The 26,101-nt window shown below is 52.2% G+C and overlaps 2 protein-coding genes across 35 annotated transcripts in view; one reads left to right on the top strand and one right to left on the bottom strand.

The window, feature by feature from the left end:
• Nucleotides 1-17,093, top strand: part of BAG6 (BAG cochaperone 6) — a 33,416-nt gene extending 16,323 nt beyond the window's left edge. For 18 of the 30 annotated variants that reach the window (XM_083491222.1, XM_083491214.1, XM_083491238.1 and 15 more), the window contains 18 exons: nt 502-699; nt 857-1,133; nt 2,126-2,212; nt 2,340-2,447; nt 3,599-3,711; nt 3,804-3,888; nt 5,050-5,426; nt 6,807-7,140; nt 8,893-9,062; nt 9,171-9,224; nt 9,419-9,521; nt 9,624-9,748; nt 11,808-11,954; nt 12,984-13,043; nt 13,613-13,756; nt 13,874-13,981; nt 15,886-16,032; nt 16,756-17,093. In XM_083491222.1, coding sequence (XP_083347348.1) covers nt 502-699; nt 857-1,133; nt 2,126-2,212; nt 2,340-2,447; nt 3,599-3,711; nt 3,804-3,888; nt 5,050-5,426; nt 6,807-7,140; nt 8,893-9,062; nt 9,171-9,224; nt 9,419-9,521; nt 9,624-9,748; nt 11,808-11,954; nt 12,984-13,043; nt 13,613-13,756; nt 13,874-13,981; nt 15,886-16,032; nt 16,756-16,854 — 2,736 coding nt within the window. In that variant the 3' untranslated portion in view covers nt 16,855-17,093. The remainder of the gene's footprint in view (nt 1-501; nt 700-856; nt 1,134-2,125; nt 2,213-2,339; nt 2,448-3,598; nt 3,712-3,803; nt 3,889-5,049; nt 5,427-6,806; nt 7,141-8,892; nt 9,063-9,170; nt 9,225-9,418; nt 9,522-9,623; nt 9,749-11,807; nt 11,955-12,983; nt 13,044-13,612; nt 13,757-13,873; nt 13,982-15,885; nt 16,033-16,755) is intronic. The other 12 variants (XM_083491229.1, XM_083491223.1, XM_083491226.1 and 9 more) reach the window with 1 other exon arrangement.
• Nucleotides 17,094-19,713: 2,620 nt separating this feature from the next.
• The window catches only part of PRRC2A (proline rich coiled-coil 2A), a 41,861-nt gene continuing 35,473 nt past the window's right edge, over nt 19,714-26,101 (bottom strand). For 3 of the 5 annotated variants that reach the window (XM_083491020.1, XM_083491017.1, XM_083491018.1), the window contains 9 exons: nt 25,651-25,813; nt 25,503-25,558; nt 25,283-25,371; nt 23,429-23,687; nt 21,848-21,946; nt 21,504-21,728; nt 21,323-21,411; nt 20,598-20,691; nt 19,714-20,460 (listed from right to left, as the gene is read on the bottom strand). In XM_083491020.1, coding sequence (XP_083347146.1) covers nt 20,323-20,460; nt 20,598-20,691; nt 21,323-21,411; nt 21,504-21,728; nt 21,848-21,946; nt 23,429-23,687; nt 25,283-25,371; nt 25,503-25,558; nt 25,651-25,813 — 1,212 coding nt within the window. In that variant the 3' untranslated portion in view covers nt 19,714-20,322. The remainder of the gene's footprint in view (nt 20,461-20,597; nt 20,692-21,322; nt 21,412-21,503; nt 21,729-21,847; nt 21,947-23,428; nt 23,688-25,282; nt 25,372-25,502; nt 25,559-25,650; nt 25,814-26,101) is intronic. The other 2 variants (XM_083491021.1, XM_083491019.1) reach the window with 1 other exon arrangement.

Consider the following 26,101-nt stretch of genomic DNA (forward strand, 5'->3'; position numbering starts at 1 on the left):
GGCTTTCAGAAGACATCTGAAGGCAGCCCTGTTTCGGGAAGCTTTTAATGTTTGATGCATTATAGTATTTTAATATTCTTTTGGAAGCCGCCCAGAGTGGCTGGGGAAGCCCAGCCAGATGGGCGGGGTATAAATCATAAATTATTATTATGATTATTATTTATTATTATTAATTAGAGAATCAGCCAGTTCCGCAGCTGGTTTGCTTCAGCAGCGCTGCAGAGTTAGGCCCTTGCACCCCATTCACCAGGCCACCGTCCTGGTCGCTTTTAAGGTGCCCTTCTCGAAAGCTGAGCTCTGTTCCTTGTGAGCCTCTACCTGCCCCACTTCCAGGTTTCCTTCTAGCCTATTATATTACAAGGGGTTCCTCTCCTGCCCTTTGTCGGTTTCAGCTGGGAGGTGGGATTTGGCCTGGGTGTAGATGGGGTTGGCGGAGACTCCTGCTGGAATCCGAAGCCTGTGGCCGCTCACTGTCTTTCTACTTCCTTTTGCGTTTGGCAGACGGAGGGCCGCGAAGAGGACCAGCGCATCATCAACCTGGTGGGGGAGTCTCTGCGCCTCCTGGGGAACACCTTTGTGGCGCTCTCCGACCTGCGCTGCAACCTCTCCTGCAGCGCCCCCCGCCACCTCCACGTGGTGCGGCCCATGTCCCACTACACAGCCCCCATGGTGCTGCAGCAGGCTGCCATTCCCATACAGGTGAGTGCCCTGCTTGTGGATGGGTGGTTGGTGGCGGCGGCGGCGCTTTTGCCTTCCCTGGTTGAGGCATCGATTGCAGGCTGGCTTGCCAGCTCAGCGAGGGAGAGCAGAAAGGAGCAGCGGCGCCTGCAGCCTGCTCTCTCACTCTCTCTTCCAGATCAACGTTGGAACCACAGTCACCATGACAGGCAACGGCGCTCGGGGGCCCCCGGCCGGCTCCGAAGGCTCCGCTGCTTCCCCGGCTGCCCCCGCCGCCCAGCCCCGCACTTCCAGCCCCGTCGAGGCCGGGCAGCCATCCGAAGGGCCGCCCCCTTCGTCTTCCCCAGTGGCCACCCCGACTCAGACTCAGGCCTCCCAGACAGGCCACCCCCGCGTGATCCGCATCTCTCACCAGACGGTCGAGCCGGTGGTCATGATGCACATGAACATACAGGGTAAGGGCTGGCCAGGTTCCTTCTTGGGGAGCCGAAAGGGGGAGAGAGAGACGGATTGTGGGGCCCTGGAGAAGGGGGGAGGGCAAAGAGCCTTTCTTTTTCTGGGGTATGCTGGCTCCTTTGTGGCATTGGCTTATCAGGTCATTTGTGATAACAACAACAACAACAACAACAACAACAACAACAACAACAACAACAACAACAACAACTTACTATTTATAACCCAACAACAACAACAATTTACTATTTATACCCTGCCCATCTGGCTGGGTTTCCCCAGCCACTCTGGGCGGCTTGCAACAGAATATTAAAATACACTAACCTATTAAACATTAAAAGCACATACCGTATTTTTCGCCCTATAGGACGCACTTTTCCCCCTCCAAAAATGAAGGGGAAATGCGTGTGCGTCCTATGGGGCGAATGCAGGCTTTCGCTGAAGCCTGGAGAGCGAGAGGGGTCGGTGTGCACCGACCCCTCTCGCTCTCCAGGCTTCGCGGACCTCTCCGCAAGCAGCGGGAGCCAGCACTGGGCTCCCACGGCTTGCAGAGAGCTGCCTGTTTGGGGGCTGGGGTGTGGTTTCCCCCCCAAAAAAACTAGGTCGCCTTATGGGACGGTGCGTCCTATAGGGCGAAAAATACGGTAAAAATGTGCCCAGGTGTAGAAGGGTGCCCAGGGCATGCAGTGTACTGGTCTGGCCTGGGGGGGTGGGGTTAGGCCCAGAGGTCTCTGATTGGCTGAGTTCTGTGTAGGTAGCAAGGAGGGAAAGAACCCAGGAGAAAAGGGGGAGCAGAAGAAGAGAGAAAGTGGGGACTTGAGGGGGAGCGATGCCACAGATCTCTCCTAACAAAGCCGACACACACACAAACACACACAGACAGAATAGGTTCGCATGTGGGATCCTGTGCCGTTCAGTTTCTCTGGGAGGAGGCGGGGGAGTCTGTGACACTTGTTGTCATTTTAAGTTCTGCTTGCCTCTCTCATCCTTCAAGACTCAGGTTCCCCGATGGGTGGGAGCAGCTCAGCCGGAGTGCCACCCACAGGACCCTCCGGACCCCCTGGGCACCCCCAAGGAATGGGTAAGGAGGGAGAACAGAGGCTGGGTTGGGGGGAGAGAGAGGGGTTCATATGAGATTGCACATTGTGATTGTGGGCTGTTGGTTGAACCTACCCTGTGTTTTTTTGTGTTCTCTCCTGCCCCCCAAGGTGGCACTGCTCACATGCCGCTCCCCAGCCTCCCGCCAGAGTTTATGCAGGCTGTTGCCCATCAGATCACCCAACAGGCCATGGCAGCGGCCGCATCAGCGGCGACAGGTAACGGCATGGGAGGGCGCTGAAACACAGCAGAGGATCCTGTTTTGGGGGTGGGAACGGTTGATTCTTTCCCTCCCCTTCTGTGTTGTCAGTACGCAGGAAGCTGCCGTAGGCTGAACCAGATTGCGGGCCCATCGAAGCCATTGCTGCCCACACTTGACCCTCATCAAAAATTTACATGTCACTGCCATAGCATACCGTATTTTTCGCTCTATAAGACGCACCAGACCACAAGACGCACCTAGTTTTTGGAGGAGGAAAACAAGAAAAAAAATATTCTGAATCTCAGAAGCTGCGCGGTGAAAGCAGCAATCCCTCTTGCTGTTCTGGCTTCTGGGATAGCTGCGCAGCCTGCATTCGCTCCATAAGACACACACACATTTCCCCTTACTTTTTAGGAGGGAAAAAGTGAGTCTTATAGAGCAAAAAATACGGTAATTGCTACATGGGATGTGTCGTCTTTATACACTAATGTACATTTGGACACAGTAAAATCTCTAATCCAAGAATTGCTAGTTGATCGTAATCAGTCTTCTCCACCGGTGCATTTTTTATTTTTATTTCCCCCCCAAATTTTTTTATTCATTTTATAACACAAATAAAGAACACAAACAGAAAAACAAACAATACAAATTATTGTCATAGCCTTGTTTTCCTAAACATTGTTAAGTGGGCTTCCCCAAGTCCCACCTATCTGATTTTCATTTTACTACCAGTGCATTTTTTAATGGATATTCTAGATTTAGTTCTATGGAATAATTTCTTTAGGTTTGGTTCAAAGTACTTTATTCAAAAACAAGGTGTAGCTATGGGCTCGAAATGTGCTCCCAGTGTGGCTAATATCTTTATGTGGAACTGTAACAACCCTTCTTGTGGATATTGGACTCTATGAACAGACAGGTGGAATAGATACTTATACATGTACAGATCTTATGCATGAACTGATCCACTGGGTCTTCTGCTGTTTTCGTTGAACCTTATGAGACTTCCGTTGAATTCTACAATTTGATACAGTGAATATTATACCTTATTTATTCAAAAGTACACCCGGTTACGTCTTGTGTGTTTATTGAGTACACTTGAGTGGCAGCGGCTCTAGGGCCCAGATTTTGAACGGGGCGGACTTCTACCTGCCTTTTCCTGTTCCCTAGGCCAGCAGGTCCCCAGTTTCCAGTCGGCTCCGACGCGTGTCGTGATCGCCAGGCCCTCTGCTCCGTCTGTGCGGCCCACACACCCTGGGTCACCCCAGGCGCCGGGACAAGGGGTGAGGACTAGGGCGGAGGGGAGCTTCTTTTCTGAGAGGGGATTGCTGTTCCCCGCCGGCCATCTTCTACCGAATCTCTTTCTCTCTTGCAGGGCCCTGGCCTCGGGGGGAATGCTTCCTTGGCCCAGATGATCAGCGGTCTGGTGGGGCAGCTCCTCATGCAGCCGGTGATAGTTGGTAGGTGGCAAGAGGCAGAGGGAAGGAGGGGTGATGTTTTTGTAGTGTTTGGAATGGAAACGTGGGTGGGTCGCCTTGCAGTGCTCACTTAATGGGACTTGGACCTCATCAGTACATAACTCTTCTTCTGGAATGGTTAATGGCGCAGGGGATTGTGTGTGACACAGAGAGAATGAGAGAGAGAGGGCAGGGTGCTGACGTTGTCCAATGAAGGTTTGCATGCAAACAGCGCTATTTTGTTATTTTCATTGTGCAATCCTATATTAGGATTTCAAACTCTTTCAGACTGTTTGTTGGTGGCAACAATAAATACATCTATTCATTTAAAAAATACATACAAACAGTGATTTCAAGATGTGCTGGTAATTGCAAATCTCAGACCCAAGAGTGATAGCCAAGGACCATGTGTTCTTCAGGCTATGAAAATTTAAATTCCGAAACAAAAAAAAGCTGAATTCTGCAACCTGTCTAAATTCTGCAGTTCAGACACTTCCATGATTCTGTTTTTTCCTGGTAATTGGGAGGAGAGAAAAAAGAGAACTGTATCTCAAAGGTGTTGGAAAGGATGAGTGTTTTGCTATTTAATTTTCCCCACAGGTTTCTGCCCAAGTGCCTTTTCCAAAGCCTCATTTGTTTTTTTACAAACTGATTAAAACAAACTGATAAAAAACAGTGTCTGTAGGAGAAAAATCTGATGGGGAGAGCCCCACCTCCAGTTCCTGTAAGCCCTAATTCAGCTCCTGTGGTTTCTATGATTAGGCAAGGTTTCCTACGCGCTTCCAAGCATAGCTTTGCATTCTTTCTTTTTAAGAAAAGGAAACGGGGATTCTCCAGAGCAGTAGACATTCCCTACTTGTTCTCTCTTCCTGAAAGCCCTAAGTAGCATAAGAGCACAAGGGCACTTGTGAATCCTGGCTGTTTCTGCAGTGAGATGGTGTGGTCTCTGTAGGCATACCCACATGGGGTTGGCTTCTCTCTACTCTGTTTTGGAAAACAGATAGAGAACTCCAGCTGTGGTTGGTGTGTGGTCCAGGCAAGCTAGCTGGAAGAAAACCTTTAAAATCAGGAGTCTGTGATGGATCTGTCTTCCTCTTTCTCAAATGCTCCCATGCCCATTGCCTGGTCACTGGCGTAGCAGACCTCTTCGTTTTTCCTTCCTAGCTCAGGGCAGCGGGACTTCACCTTCTTCTTCGTCCTCCTCCTCCTCCTCCTCCACCTCTTCCTCTGTCAGCGCCCAAGCCACCTTCAGCACCAGCAATTCTGCCTCCCCTCCCACAGCCTCGGCCAGCGCTGGCACCACCAACACCGCCACCACCGCTGCAGGGGGCAGCTCGGCCGGTGCCCCGGGAGGGCCCATCCCCTCCGGCCAACCCCCCACGGCGGCCGCCGCGGAGCTCCAGTTCTCTCAGCTGCTGGGGAACATCCTGGGGGCAGCCGGCACCAGCATGGCCGGTGTGGCCGGCCTGGGTTCCCCCACCATCACCGTGGCAATGCCTGGCGTCCCGGCTTTCCTGCAAGGCATGACAGACTTCCTCCAGGTAAGCTTGGTTCCAGCCTCGCTTCGTTCCCCGGAGTGGCGGTTTCAGCAGGGGGCGGTGGCAGCAGATCAGCCCCTCTTCCATCCTTCCTCTCAGGGGAGGAAGGGTCTGCCAGCATCCTTTCAGGAGATACAGTGCTACCTCGGGTTACAGACGCTTCAGGTTACAGACTCCACTAACCCAGAAATAATACCTTGGGTTAAGAACTTTACCCCAGGAGGCGGCAGCGGGAGGCCCCATTAGCTAAAGTGGTGCTTCAGGTTAAGAACAGTTTCAGGTTAAGAACGGACCTCCGGAACGAATTAAGTTCTTAACCCGAGGTACCACTGTACTGGGTTTTGGGTTCTGTCTGTTGAATCCATATATCGCTCGCTCCCCGCTAGAAAAAGCCTTGAAGCGATTCACAACCACAATAAAAGTGCATGGCATTTTGAAACAGAGGCAAACTCAGTCCTTCTGCACGAAAATCTGCTCCAAGTTACCCCCGGCGCCCATTTAAGCGGTGTAATTTAAGGGAGCAAAGTCATAGAATTGGAAGGAACCCCAAGGTTCATTAAGTCCAATCCATTGCAGTGCAGGAATCTCAGCTAAAGCATCCAGGACAGATGGTCATCCAGCCTCTGCTTAAAAACCTCCAAGGAAGGAGAGCCCACAATCTCCTGAGGGAGACTGCTCCAGTGTCGAACAGCTCTACCTGTCAGAAATTTTCTCCTGATGTTGAGTCGGAGTCTCCTTCCTTGTAACTTGAAGCCCTTGGTTCGAGTCCTACCCTCCAGAGCAGGAGAAAACTAAGCTTGCTCCCTCTTCCATGTGACAGCCCTTGAGATACTTGAAGATGGCTATCGTATCTCCTTTAAAGGCTGGCAGGTGGCGCTGTGGGTTAAACCACAGAGCCTAGGGCTTGCCGATCAGAAGGTTGCTGGTTCGAATCCCTGCGACGGGCGGTGAGCTCCCGTTGCTCGGTCCCTGCTCCTGCCAACCTAGCAGTTTGAAAGCACGTCAAAGTGCAAGTAGATAAATAGGTACCTCTCCGGGGGGAAGGTAAACGGCGTTTTCGTGCGCTGCTCTGGTTCACCAGAAGCGGCTTAGTCATGCTGACCACATGACAAGGAAGCTGTACGCCGGCTCCCTCGGCCAATAAAGCAAGATGAGCACCGCAACCCCAGAGTCGGTCACGACTGGACCTAATGGTCAGGGGTCCCTTTACCTTCACCTTTATCCAAAGCCCTTGCTTGATGTGCTTCGGGTCACCCAGAGACCTGCCATCTTTTGGCCTCAGCCCTTCCTTCATTTTGCCCTGTATCTGCTGGCCTGGAAGCCTTTGCATGCCTTTCCCCAGCACCCTTCCGGCCTCACTCCCCTGTCCCCTTCTCTCCGCAGGCGACGCAGATGGGGGCGGCTCCTCCCCACCCTCCGGAGCAGGCCCCGCCTCCCCCGCAGCCAGCGGCCTCCCCGCCACCGCCTCCTCCCCCGCCCTCGGCTCCCCAGAGCGGCATGGAGCCGCCTTTGGGGGGCGGGAGCAGCAGCGTCCGTGGCAGTGCCTCGGCAGACTCCCTGCCGCCCGAATTCTTCACCAGCGTGGTGCAAGGGGTGCTGTCGTCCATGATGGGGTCGCTCAGCGCCCAGCAGGGCAGCACCGAGAGCATCGCGGACTTCATCCAGCGCCTGAGCGGCACCAGCAACATCTTTGAGCCAGGCACAGAAGGGGCCCTGGGTAAGGAAGGCCTTGGATGTGCCCCCTTTGCACTGTGGGGGGGGGACGCTGCTGGTTAACAATAACAATAACAACAACAGCCGGTTTGAAGTCCATATTGTGCTATCGGCTTCATAATTTTGGACCTGGCAATATATTGTGAATCATGGTGTGTGTTGTGCAAAAATCACAAAGCAGGGAAAACTGTGAAGCCAGCCAGTGCCTCTACATAGCTCCATCCTTATAACAGACATCGTGATATATACCTCAGTGTTTAGCTGGTGATATATCGTGATGTTGAAAACCAGATAATTTTTTGTTTATACCCCACCCATCTGGCTGGGTTTCCCCAGACACTCTGGATGGCTCCCAACAGAATATTAAAAACAGGATAAAACATCAAACTTTAAAAACTTCCCCAAACAGGGCTGCCTTCAGATGTCTTCTAAAAGTCAGATAGTTGTTTATTTCCTTGACATTGATGGGAGGGTATTCCACATGGCGGGCGCCACTACCAAGAAGGCCCTTTGCCTGGTTCCCTGTAACCTCACTTCTTGTAGGGAGGGAGCCGTCAGAAGGCCCTCAGAGCTGGACCTCAGTGTCTGGGCTGAACGATGGAGGTGGAGACGCTCCTTCAGGTATACTGGTCCGGGCTGTTTAGGGCTTTAAAGGTCAGCACCAACACGTTGAATTGTGCTCGGAAACCTACTGATTTAGAGAAGGCTGCCCTCTGCCCCCTGAATAATTCAAAGACTCCTCCTGTTTTCTGGGGTCCTAGTTGCCCCAGTTGTGAGAGGCAGGCTGACCCTTTTGATCTCTCTGGTCACTACCCTCTCTAGAACCCCCTGCAAACCTTGCTCCTCCTTTTTCTTGGGTGTCTGTCGCCCACAACTTCCCACAGTCTGGACCAGCGTTTCCCAAACTTGGTTCTCCAGCTGTTTTTGGACTACCATTCCCATCATCCTCGATCACTGGTCTTGCTCACACGGGACGATGGGAAACACTTGTCTGGACTTTTGGGCCCTGGCTCTGCCACCGTTTCCCAGGGGTGGGTGGGGGGATTCCTTTTTCAGTTCCACTTCCTCTCTCTTTTTTGCTCTGCTTCATCCTGAGGCAAAGGGATAATTTCTTGCCTTAGGCCTTGAGGTAGGCAAACTAAGGCCCGGGGGCCAGATCTGGCCCAATCGCCTTCTCAATCCGGCCCACGAATCAGTGTGTTTTTACATGAGTAGAGTGTATCCTTTTATTTAAAATGCATCTCTGGGTTATTTGTGGGGCCTGCCTGGTGTTTTTACATGAGTAGAAGGTGTGCTCTTATTTAAAATGCATCTCTGGGTTATTTGTGGGGCATAGGAATGCGTTCTTTCTGTTTTCAAAATATAGTCCGGCCCCCCACAAGGTCTGAGGGACAGTGAGCTGGCCCCCTGCTGTAAACATTTGCTGACCCCTGCCTTAGGCTGACTGAGAAGCTCATGGCTGAAATGGGACAAGCTGGGTTGCAAGCTCTGCCTCTTGGCCACTCTCCCGCCTGAGCTCCTTGCCAGCCATAGCCCATAGAAGTGTCTTTTGCTAGAGGGACAGCCTCTCCCAGCTGACATTGCTCCTTTCCCTCCAGCCGTGAGGCTCTTTCTCCCTGGGGAAATCCCAAGGAAGTAGTCGATATCTCCTTCTGTTCTCTCTCTCTCCCGGGGTTTCCAGCCACTGCTGCTTCCTCCCGTCCCATTCGGGTTAAGCAGAAGGTCAGCTTGCAAGGTTTGTGTCCCTCTTTTCTAGGCTTCTTTGGAGACCTGCTCTCCCTCATCTGCCAGAACTTCTCCATGGTCGACATGGTGATGCTGCTCCATGGGCAGTTCCAGCCGCTCCAGCGGATCCAGCCCCAGCTCAGCCGCTTCTTCCGGGAGGAGTACCTGCACGGCCAGGAGCCCACTGAGCGCAACGTTCGGGTGAGTGGACCTGCCCCTAGTTCCAAGCGCAACCTCCCCTCCTTCCCCACCTTGAGTCCATTCCTGTTCTGCTTGCTAACAGTTCCCTCTCTCTTCCGGCTTTTCCAGATGGCCACGTACAATTTGATCAACGGCTTGGAGGAGTACATTCGCGAGAGTTTTGTAAGTTCCACTTCCTCCTGCTGAAAAAGTTTGCCGACGCCTGGTCTAGCCTCCACAATGGTAGGCAGCCAACATGTGACAAGAGCAGATGCAGGCGGAAACGCTCTTTGAGCTGGCTTCTTGCTGCCCGAAAGCTATATAACCCTGACTTCCCCCTTCCCCCTCGTCTCTGATGCCTCCCGTTTCCCCCCTAGGCCTCCGTCCGAGTTCAAGATGGCGTTGACATCACCCGCACCAACCTGGAGTTCCTGCAGGAACAGTTCAACCGCATTGCAATGCACATCCTCCACTGCGCTGGTAAGGGAATGGGCTGAGTTCTGGGAGCTTTCTGCAGGGGGCTGCTTCTCCTCCTGGTCCTTCCCCACCCCCCTCCAGCATCCATCTCCTCTCTCCTTCCAGATAATACCTTTGGGTATCGGCTGCTGGAGTTGTGCAACCAGGGCCTGTTTGAGTGCCTGGCGCTGAACCTCTACTGCTTGCGCGGGGAGCAGGGAGCCCTGACTGCTGTCATCAACGACCGCATTGTGAGTGATGAGTTGTGCTCCGCTGACGTTCCCCATCTTCAGGGGATGTAGGGCTGATGCAGGGCAGTTTTGGGGAGGTACTAGAGTTGTGAGAAAAGGAAGCCCGCAAGTTGTGGCGTCCCCCGATGATAGCGTCAGAATCCCATGTGCATAGCTGCGTGCTGGAAGTCCCGTTTGGAATTCTGCAAGCATAAGTTACCGTATTTTTCGCCCTATAGGACGCACTTTTCCCCCTCCAAAAATGAAGGGGAAATCTGTGTGTGTCCTATGGGGCGAATACAGGCTTTCGCTGAAGCTTGGAGAGCGAGAGGGGTCGGTGCGCACTGACCCCTCTCGCTCTCCAGGCTTCAGGAAGCTATCAGCAATCCTGGGGAGCCCGCGGGAGTTCCCTGAAGCAGAGCGCCCCATGTGCCGGGCAGATATCCGCAGCCTGGGGAGCCCTGCAGGAGCCCCGCGCTTTGGGCAGACATCGGCCAGCCCCACAAGCTCGGGGGACAGTGGGGAGGCGCAGCGCCGCCATACCGCTGTTCCCCGACCTGGTTTGGTTTCCCTGACCTGGTTTTGGGGGGGAAATAAAGGGGGGGAAATTCCTTTATTCCCCCCCCCAAAAAAAAACTAGGTGCGTCCTATGGGATGGAGCGTCCTATGGGACGAAAAATATGGTAATATGGATGTGCCCAGGGGTGAGACTGTTGAAATAGGGCGTGGGAAACATGGTCAAGCAACCAGCTTCCACACTGTGCTCCTGGCGAATGGAAGGCCCTATGAAGCCCTTCACTGTTCAAAGTGTGTCTGTTTCACCTTTCCTGACGTCTGCCCAATGATAATGACCTCGTTAAAAATGGCGCAGAAAAATTGGAGAATGAAACCGATTGAATGTTTCCTGCTTGGCAGGGGGTTGGACTCGATGGCCCTTGTGGTCTCTTCCAACTCTATGATTCTATGATTCTATGAATGAAGTCTGGAAGTCAACCATCCCAATTTATCTCGTAAGGTAGGCTGACCTGGCAGGGAGCAGCTGAACCAGAGTCCCACTGGGGTGCTTTGTAACTGAGTGGGGATTATAGGTAACAATCCCAGTCTCCCCAGTCAGAGTCCAGTATACTTTGTTCTGTACAGTGGTAACTCAGGTTACAGACGCTTCAGGTTACAGACGCTTAAGGTTACAAATTCTGCTAACCCAGAAATAGTATCTTGGGTTAAGTGCTGAGCATTTTGGCCCATAACCCCACTACTGTCCCACAATCCACAATTTCAGTTGCAGTGAGTACATTGCAGTTACGGGGCATAATTATTAATAATATTAATATTTTCTTTATACCCCGCCCTCCCCAGCCAGAGCCAGGCTCAGGGTGGCTAACACCAATAAAATTACAATAAAACATAATAGGGGGGAAACAAAGGATGAGAACAGAAATCGCACAGCGGCAGTGGGAGTCCCCATTAGCTAAAGTGGTACCTCAGGTTAAGAACAGTTTCAGGTTAAGAACGGACCTCCAGAACGAATTAAGTTCTTAACCCGAGGTACCACTGTATTGCACAGGGCCTCAGCTAATGCAGTACAGTGGTACCTCGGGTTACAAACACTTCGGGTTACAAACTCCGCTAACCCAGAAATATTACCTTGGGTTAAGAACTTTGCCCCAGGATGAGAACAGAAATTGCGCGGCATCAGCGGGAAGCCCCATTAGCGAAAGCACACCTCAGGTTAAGAACGGACCTCTGGAACGAATTAAGTTCATAATCCGAGGTATGACTGTATCGGAGTTGTGCTGGTCATGAAGTACCTTAGGAAAACAAATGGAAGATCTCAGCTGGTCTCCCACTTTCTTCAGCCCTAAGGACTCTTTTCATTGAAACAGTTAAATTTGTGAGTTGTATATTGCCAGCTCACTTAACTTGTCCCAAAGGACTTGTTGCCCTGGCTAATTTCGAGGTTGCGTCAATGAATCGGAAGGACGCCGTCTCGTTCACTGAGGGCTGCTGGCTTGGAATGGGAGTTTGCGGCCCTGACAGCCTTGTGTCTCTCTCTCTCTTTCTTGGCCCGCCTGGGCGGCAGAGGCGGATGTCGGCCGACATGAACCCCTCCTTGGTGAGCTGGCTCACCACCATGATGAGCATGCGGCTGCAGGTCATCCTGGAGCACATGCCCGTCACAGAGGATCAAATTCTACAGTATGTCCGCAGGGTGGGCGACCCCCCACAGGTAAGACTCCCGAAATTGGATAGAGAAGCGCGAGTGGAATCAGGCACTAAACCCTAGTTTCCTGTAGCTTTTGGGAGGCTCCTCTGTTGTCCAGGAGACGCTGGACCAGGTCTCTGAGTGTTGAGCATTTTGGCCCATAACCCCATTACTGTCCCACAATCCACAATTTCAGTTGCAGTGAGGACATTGCAGTTACGGGGCATAATTATTAATAATATTAATATTTTCTTTATACCCCGCCCTCCCCAGCCAGAGCCAGGCTCAGGGTGGCTAACACCAATAAAATAACAATAAAACATAATAGGGGGGAAACACAAAAAAACACCCAGTTTATTAAAATACGGCTTAAAATACAATTTAAAATGCAGCCTCATTTTAATAGTAGCCCATAAATCAAAACCATAAGGGGAGGGAAACATAAGGGTCAGACTGAGTCCAAACCGAAGGCCAGGCGGAACAGCTCTGTCTTGCAGGCCCTGTGGAAAGATGTCAAGTCCCGCAGGGCCCTGGTCTCTTGTGACAGAGCGTTCCACCAAGTCGGGGCCAGTACTGAAAAGGCCCTGGCCCTAGTTGGGACCAATCTAACCACCTTGCGACTTGGGACCTCCAAAGTGTTGCTATTTGTGGACCTTAAGGTCCTCCGTGGGGCATACCAGGAAAGGCGGTTCTGTAGGTACGAGGGTCCTAGGCTGCATAGGGCTTTAAAGGTCAAAACCAGCACCTTAAACCTGACCCTGTACTCCACCGGGGGCCAGTGCACAGCCAAGACATTCCATGCAAAACCCAAGGAGAGAGCAGTTGCGGGGTGCTGTTTGCAGTCTCTCTCGCCTTCTTCATTTTTCATTTGGCTAAGATTTGGTGGGGCCTCCAGGGGCCAGATCAGATTGTTTTGTGGACCACATCCCGGTGGGACTTGTTTGTTGGGAGATCAGAGGGGAGGCGTGTGGGGAGACCGTGACTCTATTGTGGGTGCTGGGTATCACCTCCAAGGCCTCTGAATGCACTCTCTCTCTTCTCTCATCCTCTCAGCCTGTACCAGAAGAACCAATGGAGCTTCAGGCTGCAGAGCAGCCTTCCGAAACCCTGCAGGTATGGAGTGGGAGCCAGGGTCAGGGTGCTGTGGAGCTGGGAGAGGGCATGGTTCCCAGGGTCTTCTGGTAGTTCCCTCACTGTGAGAAGTGAGGTTACAGGGAGCCAGGCAGAGGGCCTTCTCGGTGGTGGCACCCACCCTGTGGAACACCCTCAGTGAGACTTTTAGAAGACATCTGAAGGCAGCCCTGTACAGGGAAGTTATTAATAGTTGGTGTTTTAGTATGCCTTTTTGCTGCTGCCTAGAGTGGCTGGGGAAAACCAGTAGGATGGACGGCATATAAGTAAAATAATATACAAAGCCCTTAGCATGCGCTGCTGCCAGTGATCCTTGTAAGAGAGATAGAAGAGGAGTGTTCCCATATAGCAGGTGGAAGGACTGAGACTCCCTCCCTCCCCCGACCTCCTAGGCTCAGTCTCTGTGTCTGAACCCCTTTGCAACTTGCTGGTATATGGGGGAAAACTTAATTATTGATTCTGAAGCTGCCCACTGTCTGACTTTGGGGCCAAGCCCCTTTTCCGCACCCTGCTTGGGCCCCCCTCCTATTCTCTCCTCCCTTTCCTCGCAGCGAGACAGCGCCGCGTCCCCAGCCCCAGCCACAACGGCCGAGGAGGCCATGCCCCAGCAGCACGGGGAGCCGGAGCACGAGGAGCCGCAGCAAGGGGAGCCGCCCGCCCCCGACGCAGAGCCCTGGGCAGCTGCCGTGCCCCCTGTGAGTGGTCTGGGGCGGAAGCGGGCGGCGACCGGGGGGAGGGCAGGGAGAAAGAACTCTCTGGAGTTGCTAACGGGTCCCCCAATGCTTTCCTCTTCCCTCCTCCTCGTCCGCAAGGAGTGGGTGCCCATCATCCGGGAGGACATCCAGAGCCAGCGCAAGCTGAAGCAGCAGCCCCCGCTCAGCGACGCCTACCTGAGCGGCATGCCGGCCAAGCGGCGCAAGGTGAGAAGGCCCTTCTGCCCTAGGCAGGATTCGCTTCGCTCGGGTTGCCCCACGGAAATGACAAAGGCGGCCCAGCCTCTCTTAAACAGCGGCTTCTCCTCGCGTGGTCAACCCCAGGGGCTTCAAGCAGCACTTCCTGCGTGGGAGAGGGCTGAACTGAATGGTCCTCAGGGTCCCTTCCAACTCTGCAAGTCCACGATTCCATTTCCCTGGACGGGATCTTCCTCTTCTTCTTTGGCGACCACTCGTAGCCGAGTGCGATTGTCTTGTCAGGAGCTTATCCTACACTTGAGTAGGACCCTGGCAGAGACACACGCCCGACTGGCATATTCTCTCTCTCCTGGTTGATCGTTCGGGAGCTTCAAAAGCTTTCTTCAGCCCGAACATCACAGCAACCGATGGCAACCAACACCGGCACACTTGGGGACCCGCAGAGTCTTCGCAGCTTGCGTAACAGACCTCAGTGACTCAGCATTTTGGCTAATCTACTTTATTTACATATAAACATACACGGAGCGCTGCAACATGGCTCCCTCTCTCTCTAGCATCAGACAGCAAAGAGAAAAAACAAAACAAAGGACAATAGTCCCACTTCAGGGAACACAGTCACACAAACATCCTGTCTCCATTACTTCCCACTTTGTGGAGTCAAAACATACACTGTCATGTGAAAGACAACAGTCCCATGACTGCAGTCATGGAGCAGGAATTCTAACATGTCTTCCACTAACAAAGTCTTAACAGTGAATCTGTAAGTGACTGTGGAGGCCAATTCTGGATCCACACGTCCTTCCACAGTGGGGACATAGGTTTGCAGGCGGGAGTTGTTCACGGTGAGCGTTTGCCAAGCGTGCCTTCCTCTTAGCACATTTCTCCTTTTTGTCCTGAGTTCAAGTGTCTTAACAGCCCATGACACCTTTGGTAAAGGCTGTTCCCCACTGGAGTGCTCGCAGGCCAGTGTTTCCCACTTGTCGGTGTTTATACTACATTTTTTTTAGATTTGCCTTGAGTGTCTTTAAACTGCTTTTGTTTTGATGGGATTCAGGGACGCCTTGCTTGTGGGTGGTGAATTTTCTGGGGGGAAACAAATATTTATTTTTCACTCCCGACTCTGGTGGGCTATCTTCACCAATGGGAAGTGTAGAGTGGAGGCAGATTTAAATCAGACTTGAGCTCCTTCTGGTTTGGGAGACATGACATGTCCCCAGTACATTGTGGATGTTCTGGGTTTTTGTTTTGAGAAACTCCTCACTTCTTTCCCCCTTCTGTCTCCTTTTAGCCCTCTCCCTTTTGTGATGCCCACTCAACACCCCTTCCCTTGGGAATTCTGACTTCTTTCATGATGTTACTGTGTTATGTAGTTTTCTGTGGTTTTCCTAAGCTGCCCTGTGATTCTCTGAGGAAGGGCAGTAAAGAAATTCAAGGGGCAAATAAATGATGGAAAGGAAATGGTATCACTAATAAGGATGCAAAATCCTCCCTTCCTCTAGTAGATGTGACGATTGAAAGCAAGCAAAAGTTTTGGAAGTCAACTTTCTCAACCCCCCAGCTTTGAGCAAGGGCTAATGCTTGCTTCCATAATTTCAGCACATCCCAGACCCGGATATTTACAACTAGACTCACAATAGTGATGCAGGGCTCTTATTGGCTCTGGCCTCTAGTCATGTGACCTTTCATTCATTCTTGCTTCAGAGCTGGAGAGGGTTGCCTTGTGGGAACTTCCCTAATGCTTTGGGTGTGTGTAGCAGGGCTGACCCACTGCTGAAGGAAGTCTCTGTGCGAATCTCCGCTGTGCTTTTTGGCCGATCGCATAACGCAGGCAGATCCCGCTCTGGCTTACCTGCCGCTCCAGCACCTTAGCGCAAGCGCAGAAGCCTTAACTTGTCTCTTCCTTCTCTTGGAAGACTATGCAGGGGGATGGTCCCCAGCTCCTTCTGTCCGAGGCAGTCAACAAAGCGGCCAAAGTAGCAGGCGTGAAACCTCTGACGAGCGCCGAGAGCCTGAGCAGAGACCTGGCAGAGCCAGCGCTGCAGGAGGGCTACCGACAGCAGGTGAGCATGGGGGTCTGTTGGTGGGTGGGTGGGGCCTTAGTTTCTGCTTTTACACCCCAATGGGGGCTGTATGACACCTACTGTATTTTTCGTTCCATAGGGGGCACCGGGCCATAGGGCGCACCTAGTTTTTAGGAGGGGGGAATAAAGAAAAAAAAAAGAGCAAAGAAGCCAAGACAGCGAGTGGGATCCATCCCGCTGGCTGCCTTGGCTTCCTCTTTAGCCGCGCGCAACCTCTCCAGCTGGGAGAGGCTGCGCGCGACTTTGGCAGAAGCCCGAGCTTCCCCCGACCGCAGCCCCCAGAACAGGTCCAGGAGTGGCGGTAAGGTTGCTCCCGGAGCTTGTGGGGCTGGGGACACGCTCCAAAGGCTTGCGGATAGCTGCCTGAAGCCCGGGGAACGAGAGGGGTCGGTGCACACCGACCCCTCTTGCTCTCCAGGCTTCAGCGATGTGTGTACGTCCTGTGGAGCGAATGCAGGCTCCTTGGCTTCAGCGAAAGCAACGCGAAGCCTCCGGAGCGCTCCCTCTGCGCTTCGGAGGCTTTGCATTTCTATCGCTGAAGCCAAGGAGCCTGTATTCGCTCCATAGGACACACACACATTTCCCCTTCATTTTTGGAGGGGGAAAAGTGCGTCCTGTAGAGTGAAAAATACGGTATCTGTCCAGGCGATTTGGGGCAGCCGGACTCCTGCCCCTCACTCTCCTTTTTCTTCTCTCTTTCAGCTGAAATCTGATCTGCAGAAGCGGCTGCAAGCTGATCCCAGCTTCACCCCGCAGAGGTTCCCCAACGCCCAGCAAGCCTTTGTGGCCGAGGACTTGTAACGGTCACTGCCCCCAAATCCTCCTGGATAGGGAGGCCCTCTCTCTGGGGCTCACCTCTTTGTCCTTTTTTGTGCACGATGCAGACAGCCACTCCCTTCTCAGGCCAAATATTTAAGTTCCTTCCCAACTTACGTCCCCCCTTCCCAACCCCGTCTTCTGGTTGCTGTGACCTTTCTCCCCCAGTGGAGTGCTCGAATCAGTTGCTGCTGAATCAGTAAATAAAGCCACTTGTCCAGGGACCGGTGGTGCTTGTGTGTTTTCAAAATGCTCTTATGGCTGGTGGGATATTGAGTTGCTTCGTGGCCCGGTGACTGCAGCCAAGTGCATCAATCTCGCATTAAAGGATGAATTGATCAAAACCGGCAATTTAAGTCGCCAAGGAAGAGGCCGATTTAAATCTTTACCATTGATATCGCTTCAACAGCAGTGTTAATAATATACAAGTAAAATTAACTAAAGGTTTTTTTTAAAAACACTATTTTGTTCTTAACAACCAAACCTTACATCTCATATGTATATTGTGTGTATATATATATTTACATGCTTTCCTTTTTTTAAAAAAAAAAAACCTAGAAAGGGAATCGCTTTACACTATTCCCAAATAGACGCTTCCTTGTAACTATCACCTATGGCAGTTTGCAAGGTTCACAAATTGGTAAGACTTGTATGCGAGTCCCTTTGCATTCTCCCATGTAGGAGACGATACAATTGTCCTTTCTTCTTTCTGCGCCGCTTGGCCCAGTGCTACCCTCCCTCAGTAAAGCATCAAATAAAAATGAAGTTCTTTTTTAGGTGGAATATAAGCATTCCTGAGTGAAGTTGTCAGATTGGTTATGATACGGCTTTTACACCTTAACACTGATTCAGGTGAAAGATAAAAACTTGTAGGGCTAACAAGAGTGTGGTTTGAACACTTTATGACTAAGGCAGCGGGGTATAGCGGTTAATGTGTTGGACTGCGGTAGGAAAGATCAGGGTTCGCATCCCTACTGAGCCACCATGCGGCCCGTTACCGTCTCACATACCCTGTCTCAGGTATGTCACCCTCAGCTCCTTGGGGGAAAAGGTGGGATATAAATAAGTAAAATTAGTAAGCTTTGGCATGCTGGGTACTGCCAGAGGATGAGTGTTGCATTTCTACGTTGGGGGTGGACTGGCACCTCTTCCCTTTGCACCCCACTTGTGCCAAACTTCTGGCAATACTGGGGTACCAGGTTACTTCTCAAACACTTATTGTTTTAAGATAGCCTTTTTTTCAAAAAAAGTAAACCTCATTTCCATTTAAATCAGATTTTTAAAAACCTTTCCTTTTAAAACTCACAGCAAAGTAGTATGTTGAACTTGTTTTTGTGCCTCAGTCTTGTGCGTGGTCTAAACGTGGCAATGAGGAACCGAAGAGAACTTGTAAGAACTTAAGAAGAGCCTGCTGGAATAGGCCCATCTGGTTCAGTTAGAGGTTTTTAAAGAAAAGCTGCCTCCAAGCTGATAATATTAATGTGTATGAGGGGAAAATATGGATAAAAGCGGTGTATGTGAAAAATAGCACAGAAAAAGGGAAACGTACTTACACACATTTTTGTATTGGGGAAAATGCATACAAGAACGTGTATTGGGGAAGAATCTGCCCAAGAATGCTGCCAATTTTATTTTTTTATAAATACCTTTTTAAAAAAGCAAGCAGCAAACTGATGCTGCAACATGAAAAACGGGCTATAAGACTATTTTCTTCTTCAACCAACATCCCTGCAGTTTCCTTCTCTTCGGGAATAGATTAAATGCTTAAGTGCCAAATGTTGTTGCCCAGCACAGCTGATTCCGCCAACCAATGTAGGCCACCTGTCAATCGGTCACTTATTGCCCGTGAACCAATGGAACGGTCTTCCTTTTGTAGGCGTGGCTGGAGAATGTGCCTGCAACAGATCCTTTGACATTCAGTCCAGCTGCTCCTGTTCTTCCCTCGCTCTGTTGTAGAGGCATGCTCATTGCCTGGAGGTTCTTATAGGAGCCTCTGAAGAGCCCCGGTGTGCTGCTCTTCTCTAGTGGCTAGTAATGAGGCATTTGGTTGTCCTGGCAGAGGGGCACTTTAGCCACCCGGACTGGTACCCACTGACAGCCTTAATACTTTAGAGCAGGCATAGGCAAACTCGACCCTCCAGATGTTTTGGGACTACAACTCCCATCATCCCTGACCACTGGTCCTGTTAGTTAGGGATCATGGGAGTTGTAGTCCCAAAACATGTGGAGGGCCGAGTTTGCCTATGCCTGCTTTAGAGCCACCATCCACATTGCAGCAAGAATAGCTGCTGCACAACTGATTTAATCCAGGGTATAAGAATCACTGCAAAGCATGCGTTTATCAGGAAGGTACACAACACAATGCTTTTTTTAAAAAAAGGCTAGGTGTGTGGGTGATGGGAAATAACTGTCCTTGGAAGTTACCTTTTTCTAGCACCACAACTAAGTAGACCTTTAAGCACTACAGAAATGGAGGCAGGCCAGCCTAATGTGCAAACTTTCTAGGGAATGGTTTTGAAGGCTTGTGTGTTGCAATTTCGATTTCCCCCCCGCCACCAGTAGGGATTGGGAGAATGGAAGCGCACAAGAAGCAGAGCTGCCTACAAGGGGTGGTAAGCAGTTTCTATATAACCTTTCGTGCCTCTGGTAATATGGAAGCAGTCACTACCAGCGCTTTGCCAAGACAATATTTTTCACAAAGCACCGTCCCGGGAACCTGTGATTTCGAAAATCCCCATGATACAGAGAACTAATTCTTTCCCCTGACCAGGCTTCATTTTCCATGGAGTGAAAAGTTTTCGCACGCTGAGGACGTCGGCAGGTAAGGTGACAATCCAAAAAACCCACAGTCTGACTTTTTATTTTATTGGTTTTTTTAAACAACTTTTTTGGTTTTATTTATTAAACAAACCAGCTCGACCACCTTTTTAAAAACTCAATGCTTCCTATTTCAAACTCGGGGGAGCAAATAGGAGAGGAGACAGGCTCCCAGTCTCACCTCCCCCCGCCCCCATAAATAGAAGAGGGAAGAGGAGAGACCCCCCCGACACGTTCATATTTATATATATTTACACTCCAAACCTCAGAGCTGCTCCCCCCTCAGATCAAAGGGCAACAGAGCCCCCTACCAGAAAAATAAACTCAGGTGAAACCAAAGGAAATAAGCAAAAATACATTCAGCAGGGAGCCTCCCAAAATCCTGATCCTTGCCCCCCCCCAAATTACACTCTGAGCACCCACTAAGTGTCTAACACCCCTACTCCAAGGGGCAAATTCCAGTGTCACCCCCCCGTACAAACAGAAAAGGAGTTGAAGGAGACACCCCGTATTCAGGATACACCAAAGGGGGGGGGGAGAGGAACAAACCCCTGCAAACAGCCCTCCCGCGATCTTGGGGAGGAGAGGGGGGAGGAAGTTAACAGAATCGAAAAGGGGAGGGTTCAGATTCCTGGGCTAGTGGTGGCCGGAGAGACTGGGGTCTTGCTTGTCAGTGTGGGAGCGCACGTCTGGCTCAAGGCGGCGGGCTGGCGGGCCGTCACGCGGTGGAGCGGCTCGCTCCCAAGAGCGGGGATTCCAGCGCAGGACGTCCGACTGGGGAGCAGAACACACACAGCCGATGAGAGGAGGAAGGTCGCTGCGTTCCTGAAACCCCCACCCAAATAACTGCCTTAAAAAGTGGGCTCCGTTTCTCAATCCCGATCCCACCAAGTCCTGTATGGCGGCCTCACCTGCTGGTAGACCTCAAAGCGCTGGGCACGGAAGATGCCACCGTAGGCAGAACCAGGGGACTTCAGCCTGGCACCAAAGCCTCCAGAGAAAGGCCTGAGGGGAGAGAAAAAGTCTCCGTGACGAGGCAGCCAAAGGGGCCATTTCACTTCTCTCTCGCTGCTCAGGAACCATCTTCCGACACTTACTACTTTTAACGGAAATGATACTTCTGAGAACTTGCAAAGAGAAGGCACCAGTAACAGGAAGATGCTTTAGGGAAAGGCCTTTCTATGCTTCCTGGCTGACTCAAGGCAATGTGGGTCCACTCCACAAAATGTGAGATGGGCCCAGTCGTCGTCCTTTTATGAGTCTGCTACCAGCACCTCCAGGCAGCATTGGGGGGGGGGATTCTTGATAACTGGAGACCTTACAGCATGGGTAGGCAAACTAAGGCCCGGGGGCCAGATCCGGCCCAATCGCCTTCTCAATCTGGCCTGTGGACGGTCCGAGAATCAGTGTGTTTTTACATGAGTAGGATGTGTGCTTTTATTTAAAAAGCATCTCTGGGTTATTTATGGGGCATAGGAATTTGTTCATTTTTTCTTCAAAATATAGTCCGGCCCCCCACAAGGTCTGAGGGACAGTGGACCGGCCCCCTGCTGAAAAAGTTTGCTGAACCCTGCCTTAGTCTGTTTCCAGGACATTTCCTCTGTCTCCAAAGCTCTGCCCCACACAGAACACTCACCTGCCCCCAGAGGGGGGCCGGGCCCCTGGAGACCCCAGGCCATTGAGTTTCCTGTAATCTTGTAGCGGCTTCATTTCCAGAGCGTGGAGCTGGCGGGGAAAAAAAAACCCTACATCAGAATCAGCGGGTGGGGAGGCCTTTCCCATGGAGCAGAGTCCAGCCCACCAGCCCTCTTCCTTACCTCGCTACGGCCCACTCCGCCGTGAGGAAAGGCTCGCACGGCTGGAGAGACGAGGCGCCCGGCTAGCTGCCCGGGCGCCCGAAGAGCCTGGGTGGCCACGGAAACCAGGGGCATGGGGGGAGGCTGCGGCTGCGGAGGGGCAGGGGCAGAAGGTGGCGCTTGCTGCAAGGAGCCAAAGTTCACCACGGGGGGCAGCTGGGGCGGCTCCACCACGGGCAACAGGACCTGGGGAAGGACAGAGGAGAGTGGGAAAAGAGAGAGAGAGAGAAAGACAGGGGCTGCATTACAATCCTGGGACAGTTTTGGTCCAGGAGCTGGGCTGAAAGAGATGGCGCTTCGCTCACCTGCTGGCCAGGGCCGGGAGCAGTCAGGAAGTTGCTCTGGCTGCCTTGCCCCAGGGCGGCTGGGTAGAACTCGGAGGGGGATGCAAGTTCTTGGCGCACCTGCAAGGGAGAAGGGACACGATGATGGCAACTCCCAACACAGGACCCAGAGGAGGAGGCCCACTTTGATCGCATCAAAGGTTTCTGAATGCAAGCTCGACATCGGAGCCTTCCTGGATCAGTTCCAAGGTCCACCATAAAGCCAATGGCTCTACAAAACCGACAAGCAGGGTGTCAGAGGCTAGCTGGCAGCAAATCACACAAGAGTGATTTTTATCAGAAGAACAGGATCTGCTGAAGAGTGCCAGGCCCGCGAGCACAGCAACTCTCTTCAACAAGTCTTGCTCCTAGGAGGCAGTTATGGAGACTACAGGTCCTTGCCTTCCCACAGCTCCCTAAGTGTCCTCTTTCCCTGGGTCCTTCCCAAGCAATCTGAGACTACGTCGACACATCTGCCTCTGCTCCTCCCTCTTCATACCCCTTCTGATTCTGGGAGACCAACGGGTCTGTTGTAGAATTAGGGGAAGATCCTCCTGGCTTCACCAGTCTGACACCTCTCTGCCTCTCCTGCTTTGGGTTCTGGACCTCTCTGCGCCAACAATTCTCTCTGCTCCCTGTTACCTCTTCAACACTCCTCTTCCCAGTCTTCTCCCTCTGACCACTCATTGTTGTCCCACTACCACTCCTGAGCTCTGAGCCTTCTTCCTTTGAGGGTCCCCCAGCTGGTGTCTCCCACCAATCCTCTGCGTCCAACCAGTCTGGGACACAGGACCTAAGGGCAGGAACGTTCTCCTGTTCGTGATCCGCAGCAACCGGTATTCAGAAGCATGCGGTCCACGATCCTCAGTAACTGGCAACACTCCTCACATCTGTGGCTCTGGAGCTGCAGATCGAGCCAACTGAAAAGAAAGCTTGGCTCCTTTTCACAAAGCTACTTACCTATGGAGAGTAAGGTAAAGGTAAAGGTAAAGGGACCCCTGACCATTAGGTCCAGTCGTGACTGACTCTGGGGTTGCGGTGCTCATCTCGCTTTATTGGCCGAGGGAGCTGGCGTACAGCTTCCGGGTCATGTGGCCAGCATAACTAAGCCGCTTCTGGACCAGAGCAGTGCACGGAAATGCTGTTTACCTTCCCGCCGGAGTGGTACCTATTTATCTACTTGCACTTTGGCGTGCTTTCAAACTGCTAGGCTGACAGGAGCAGGGACCGAGCATCGGGAGCTCACCCCGTCGCGGGGATTTGAACTGCTGACCTTCCGATCGGCAAGCCCTAGGCTCTGTGGTTTAACCCACAGCGCCACCCGCGTCCCAAGCTGCCTACTATTATAGACACAGCGTGAGAGGAGAGCTCCTGGCTTCCTAAAACGTGACCCCGCTCCCTGAACTCCCCATTGCCCTGCTCTCTCTCCCAGCTCCCACCCATTTGTGCCACATCATAAACTCTTCCTCTCCAACCTGCCTCCAGAAATCCGGGTTTCCTCTGCACCCCCAATTCCCAGAAGGCCTGCCCTTCAGTTAATTCGCCCACCACAACGCCTAGTACCTGAAGCAGGGCTTGCTCTGGAGCCAGCTGGCTGCTGCAGAAGGCTGAGCTGTAGATGAAGGAAGGAGGGGGAGCCTGGTACAGCAGGCCTGTGGCTGGCAGCTTGGGAAGCTCCGCCGCCTGCAGGGCCGATATCTCCACGTACTGCCCCTTGAGGGCCACCCCCGAAAGCAAGGCGGAGCTGGGCAAGACAGCGCCCCCGGCCGTCTGAGCAGGAGAAGTGGGGGCTGGGCTGGGCTGGAGGTACAGGTGCTGGGACCTAGTGAAGGAAGAAAGCCACAGTTCAGAATCAGAGATGGAAGTCCAGCCCCTGCAATGCAGGGATTCGCTGCTGAAGAATCCTTGACAGGTGGCCGCCCAATCTCTGCTTAAAAACCTCCAACAAAGGAAGAAGAGGAGGAGGAGGAGTTTGGATTCGATATCCCACCTTTCACTCCCTTTAAGGAGTCTCAAAGTGGCTAACATTCTCCTTTCCCTTCCTCCCCCACAACAAACACTCTGTGAGGTGAGTGGGGCTGAGAGACTTCAAAGAAGTGTGACTGGCCCAAGGTCACCCAGCAGCTGCATGTGGAGGAGCGGGGAAGCGAACCCGGTTCACCAGATTACGAGTCCACCGCTCTTAACCACTACACCACACTGGCTCCTAAGTCCACCACCTTCCCAAGTAGTCCAAAGGAGGGAAGAACCTCTGAAGCCGCCCGATTTGGTGTCACCCAGCTGGCCTAGTGCACATACTGCTGTACTGTTTTTAATATTCAGTTGGAAGCCGCCCAGAGTGGCTGGGGAAACCCAGCCAGATGGGCGGGGTATAAATAATAAATTATTATTATATACTGTGACCTGCAACGACCTTTCCAGCCTGCTACCCTGAGCTGCCTTCAGTCTTACCATAGAATTGTAGAGTTGGAAGGGACTCCAACTGCAATGTAGGAATCTCAGCTATACATGACTAAAGAATCCTTGCAGATGGCCATACAAGCTTTGCTTAAAAACCTCCAAGGAAGGAGGGTCCACTTCCCTTTCCTGTAACCTGAATCCACTGGTTCGGGTCCCACCCCCTGGAGCAGCAGAAAACAAGCTTGCTCCATGTTCCACATGGTGGCCTGCAGGAAGATGGGTACAGTATCACCTTTGTGGACCAGACTCAAAGTGCTTCTCACAAAAGGCAGGGTGGGAATGCATGGCATGCTGCAGAGGCTCTGAGGTGTCTCCCTGCCCATGGACTGTCTTGCCAGAGTGGTGCATACTCTAGTTATCTCCCGCTTGGACCACTGCAACACGCTCTATGTGGGGCTACCTTTGAAGGTGACCCAGAAACTACAACTAATCCAGAATGCGGCAGCTAGACTGGTGACTGGGAGTAGCCGCAGAGACCATATAACACCGGTCTTGAAAGACCTACATTGGCTCCCAGTACATTTCTGAGCACAATTCAAAGCATTGGTGCTGACATTTAAAGCCCTAAATGGCCTCGGTCCTGTATACCTGAGGGAGCATCTGCACCCCCACTGTTCTGCCCGGACACTGAGGTCCAGCGCCGAGGGCCTTCTGGCGGTTCCCTCCCTGCGAGAAGTGAGGTTACAGGGAACCAGGCAGAGGGCCTTCTCAGTAGTGGCGCCTGCCCTTCAGATCTGAAGGAAATAAGCAGCTATCTTATCTTTAAAAGACAGCCCTGTTTAGGGAAGTTTTTAATATTTAATGCTGTATTGTTTTTAACACTCGATTGGGAGCCGCCCAGAGTGGCTGGGGAAACTCAGCCAGATGGGCGGGGTAGAAATAAATAAATAAATAAAATAATTATTATCATCCCTGCCACAAGGGGAGCTCAGAGCCCCATATGCTCCCTGCCCTTACCTGTAGGTGTGCAGAGAAGGGGTGCTCGGTCGGTAGCTGCTGCCCCCGCTCGCGCCATGAAGCTGGGACTCCAGCTGGGCAGTTTGGACCTGCAGAAAGAGGATGCAAGGAACCTTTCAGAGGAGGTGGGAGAGCTAAAACCATTCCTCCTGAGCTGTGCCAGAGGCCCCACAGCAACACAAATTGGCCCCTCCTCTGCCCAAGCTGCCAAGGTAGGTACCTGGTTCCCGTAAAACAGCTCCGGGTACAGCCGCTGACCCTGGCCCCTCTCACCTGCTGGGAGGAAGCAGCACAGTCAACCACTGCTCTGGCTGGGAGCCGCATAACGTGAGCAATCTTCCCTTTCCCTTCCAAATGCCCCTCCATACCTGAGAACACGGAAGTGTCTGCTGGGAGGCTGTGCAGGCAAGATGCTGGGGCTACGGGGAACGGCCGGGCCTCGCAGCCACGGCCAGGAGGCGCCTCGGGGGAAGCTCGGTGGCTGGGAGGGGCCGGCGGAAGCAGCTCCCACTCCCTGGGGGCCGAGGTCAGCTGCGGAGAGGGAGGAGGTAGGGGAGTCATTGGAGGCAACCAAGGCCCTAGGCTTCCTTTCTAAACGGACCAAATGTTTATTTCCCTCGTACAGATTTAAACTCTACCTTGCCATGTGCAAACATGTACTAATAGAGAAATCATATCAACAGCTTAACCCCCTGCACTGCAATGACAGTAAATCTGGCAAAATATATTCCCTACCACCCAGGTCTAACAGCTGCATTTTTAACCTGCAGAGGTTTTGGGGGAAACTGCCAAGGGCAATCCTATGCACAACAGGTTGCA

The sequence above is a fragment of the Podarcis liolepis genome (genome assembly GCF_965112155.1).
Source record: "Podarcis liolepis genome assembly, chromosome: 2".
In the NCBI taxonomy this organism is placed as follows: Eukaryota; Metazoa; Chordata; class Lepidosauria; order Squamata; family Lacertidae; genus Podarcis; species Podarcis liolepis.